At 49.6% G+C, this 2,500-nt stretch overlaps 1 protein-coding gene across 1 annotated transcript in view; it reads left to right on the top strand.

Moving 5' to 3' along the window:
• Positions 1-828: 828 nt before the first annotated feature.
• LOC310801646 (FERM domain-containing protein 4A-like) overlaps positions 829-2,500 on the top strand; it is a gene marked incomplete at both ends in the record, with an annotated part of 33,245 nt that continues 31,573 nt past the window's right edge. The window contains one exon of the mRNA XM_083665713.1: positions 829-993. Coding sequence (XP_083521839.1) covers positions 829-993 — 165 coding nt within the window. The remainder of the gene's footprint in view (positions 994-2,500) is intronic.

Here is a 2,500-nt window from a genome sequence, read left to right as displayed (position 1 = left end):
AGAGAGAGAGCTATTTTGCCTCTGTGGGAATGTTTGTGTTTGTCGTTCTCGGACCTCGGGACTGAGAACGAGAGAGAAAGAGAGAGAGAGAGATCGTTTCTTCAGAGCCGTCCGCAGAAAGGAGAGAAGGAATAGAGGAGAGGAGAGAGAGAGAGAGAGAGAGAGAGAGAGAGAGAGAACAACGACATCGTCAGTGGAGTCTCGTCTGGCTTCCGTGGGACGGTGCGGTTGCCGTGGGTGTGCTGTCTGGTTGCTCTTCTTTCTTTCTTTTTTTTTTGCGAGAGCGATCAGAGAGAGAGAGAGAGAGAGAGAGAGAGAGAGAGAGAGAGAGAGCCCTGGATCCTAGAGGGAAGAGACGGAAGAGGAGAGAGAAACAGACAGAGAAAGAGAGGAGGAGGAGGAGGAGGAGGAAGGCTGGATGGTTCAAATGATGCTCGGAGAATGGACCTGTCTCTGATTCACCAGTGGAGTGGGGATGAGTCAGCATGTCTCTGTATACCTGTAACGATTACCTGGACTACACTACAGTACTAGTGGAGACAGCCTGTGTTCTATAGCAGGCCCTGCGTGTGTGTGTGTGTGTGTGTGTCTGTGTGTCTGTGTGTGTGTGCGTGTGGGCGGGCGTGCCTACGTGCGTGCGTGCGTGCGTGCGTGCGTGTGTGTGTGTGTGTGTGTTGTGTGTGTGTGTGTGTGTGTGTGTGAGCAGCCTACCTGAGAACCCTCTCCGGTCCACTCTGTGAAGGATCTATCTGGGTCGTGTGACCTACTGAGTGGACATCTACCTGTGTGTGTGTGTGTGTGTGTGTGTGTGTGTTCTCCTGTGCTGTGATGGAGGCCCTTCTGGTGGGTCTGGAGGACGTGGTCTTCACCCAGCAGGGTCTTCTGTGGACCCTCACCTCCTCCGCTCTCAGGCGCCTCCGTATACAGGGCAGGAACCTCCGGGCCCTGCACCTTCTACACACACACAGGTGTGTGCCTCGACCTCTCTACCAGGTAGGCTGCAACCTCACACACCAACGTAGTCTCGGGAACGAAACGGAATATACCTTCTGGGGGATCGTTTCCGCAGACCTGGGAAATACGGTCCGGGGGGATCATATGGTCTGGTGTGTTCCAGCGTTTGACCACCTGTTTTGACGTAAGATACGTGTCAAAAACGAAAGATATGTTGCGTATGAGTTGCATGAATTACGACTTGTGTGGCGGTTAGGCAGGATTAGGTATTAACTTTGACTGGTTAAGATTAGGTATTAACTTTGACTGGATAAGATTAGGCATTAACTTTGACTGGTTAAGATTAGGCATTAACTTTGACTGGATAAGTTTAGGCATTAACTTTGGCTGGTTAAAATTAGGCATTAACTTTGACTGGTTAAGATTAGGCATTAACTTTGACTGCTTAAGGTCAGACATTAAGTTGTCTGGGGAAGGCATTAGCAAATATTAGCTTGAGCAACAACGATTCGAAATAATTAGCACCAAAAAAAGTTTGGGCTACAATTCGGGCGGTTCATCCACTATAAACAGTCTTGTGATGGATGAAGGTGTTGGATTGGCCTCTAGGTTAGGCCTCCAGGGCACTAGAGGCTCCCACTGAGGTGAAAAAGCCCTCTGTGGGACACTAGGTAATGTGGAGGGGGTTGAAGGGAGGGGAGGGGAGGGGAGGGGAGGGGAGGGGAGGGCAGTGCTACAGGCGGTATGAGAGAGATGAGGGGTCTTAGATACTGGATACGAACTGAGGCCTCAAGGGGATGTGAGAACCAGAGATCAGAGGAGATGAAAGGGTGAGGGTCAGAGTCAGGGGGACAGGGTGGGATGTGACTGATGGTTCTCATTGAGAGGGAGAGACAGAATGAGGTGAGGGTTGTTGTTGTTGTTGTTGTTTGTTGTTGTTGTTGTTGTTGTTGTTGGGTTTCTGGTCTGATGGGGAAGACTACAGGTGATCAACTACTCTAGGTGATCCTTTTTACGAGTAGATCTTTAGTATAAATGGAAGGACTGCAAAGTAGATATGACTGCGAATCCATACGCTGTCCAACATTTATGGAGTGTAAGCCATGGCCCATGTTTTGGGACATTGTGAATTTTAGTGTGTGTACGACGTGTGTGTGTGTGTGTGTGTGTGTGTGTGTGTGTGTGTGTGTGTGTGTGTGTGTGTGTGTGTGTGTGTGTGTGTGTGTGTGTGTGTGTGTGCGTGTGTGTGTGTGTTTGTGTTTGAAAGTCGTGTGTGTTTGAAAGTCGTGCGTGTGTGTGTGTGTGTGTGTGTGTGTGTGGAATGTGGGAGTAGGCCATTGACACCTCTTTATAAAGAATGAGAGGGTTTTGTCCCAGTTCTTTAGTGGTTGTTGTTCCTGTTTTCCCGAGAAAAAACCTCCGACACTCAGGATTCACAACCGTAACAGGAAGTAGCGCATGGTTCTGGGTCACTGCGGCGTTGCTAGGTCTGTGTCTAAGGACCCCTGGTAACTGTGTGTAGATTGGATACACACACACACACACA

This window comes from Argentina silus (genome assembly GCF_951799395.1).
Source record: "Argentina silus genome assembly, chromosome: 3".
In the NCBI taxonomy this organism is placed as follows: Eukaryota; Metazoa; Chordata; class Actinopteri; order Argentiniformes; family Argentinidae; genus Argentina; species Argentina silus.
Note: the sequence above shows the minus strand (reverse complement) of the source record. Positions and strands in the feature narration are given on the sequence as shown.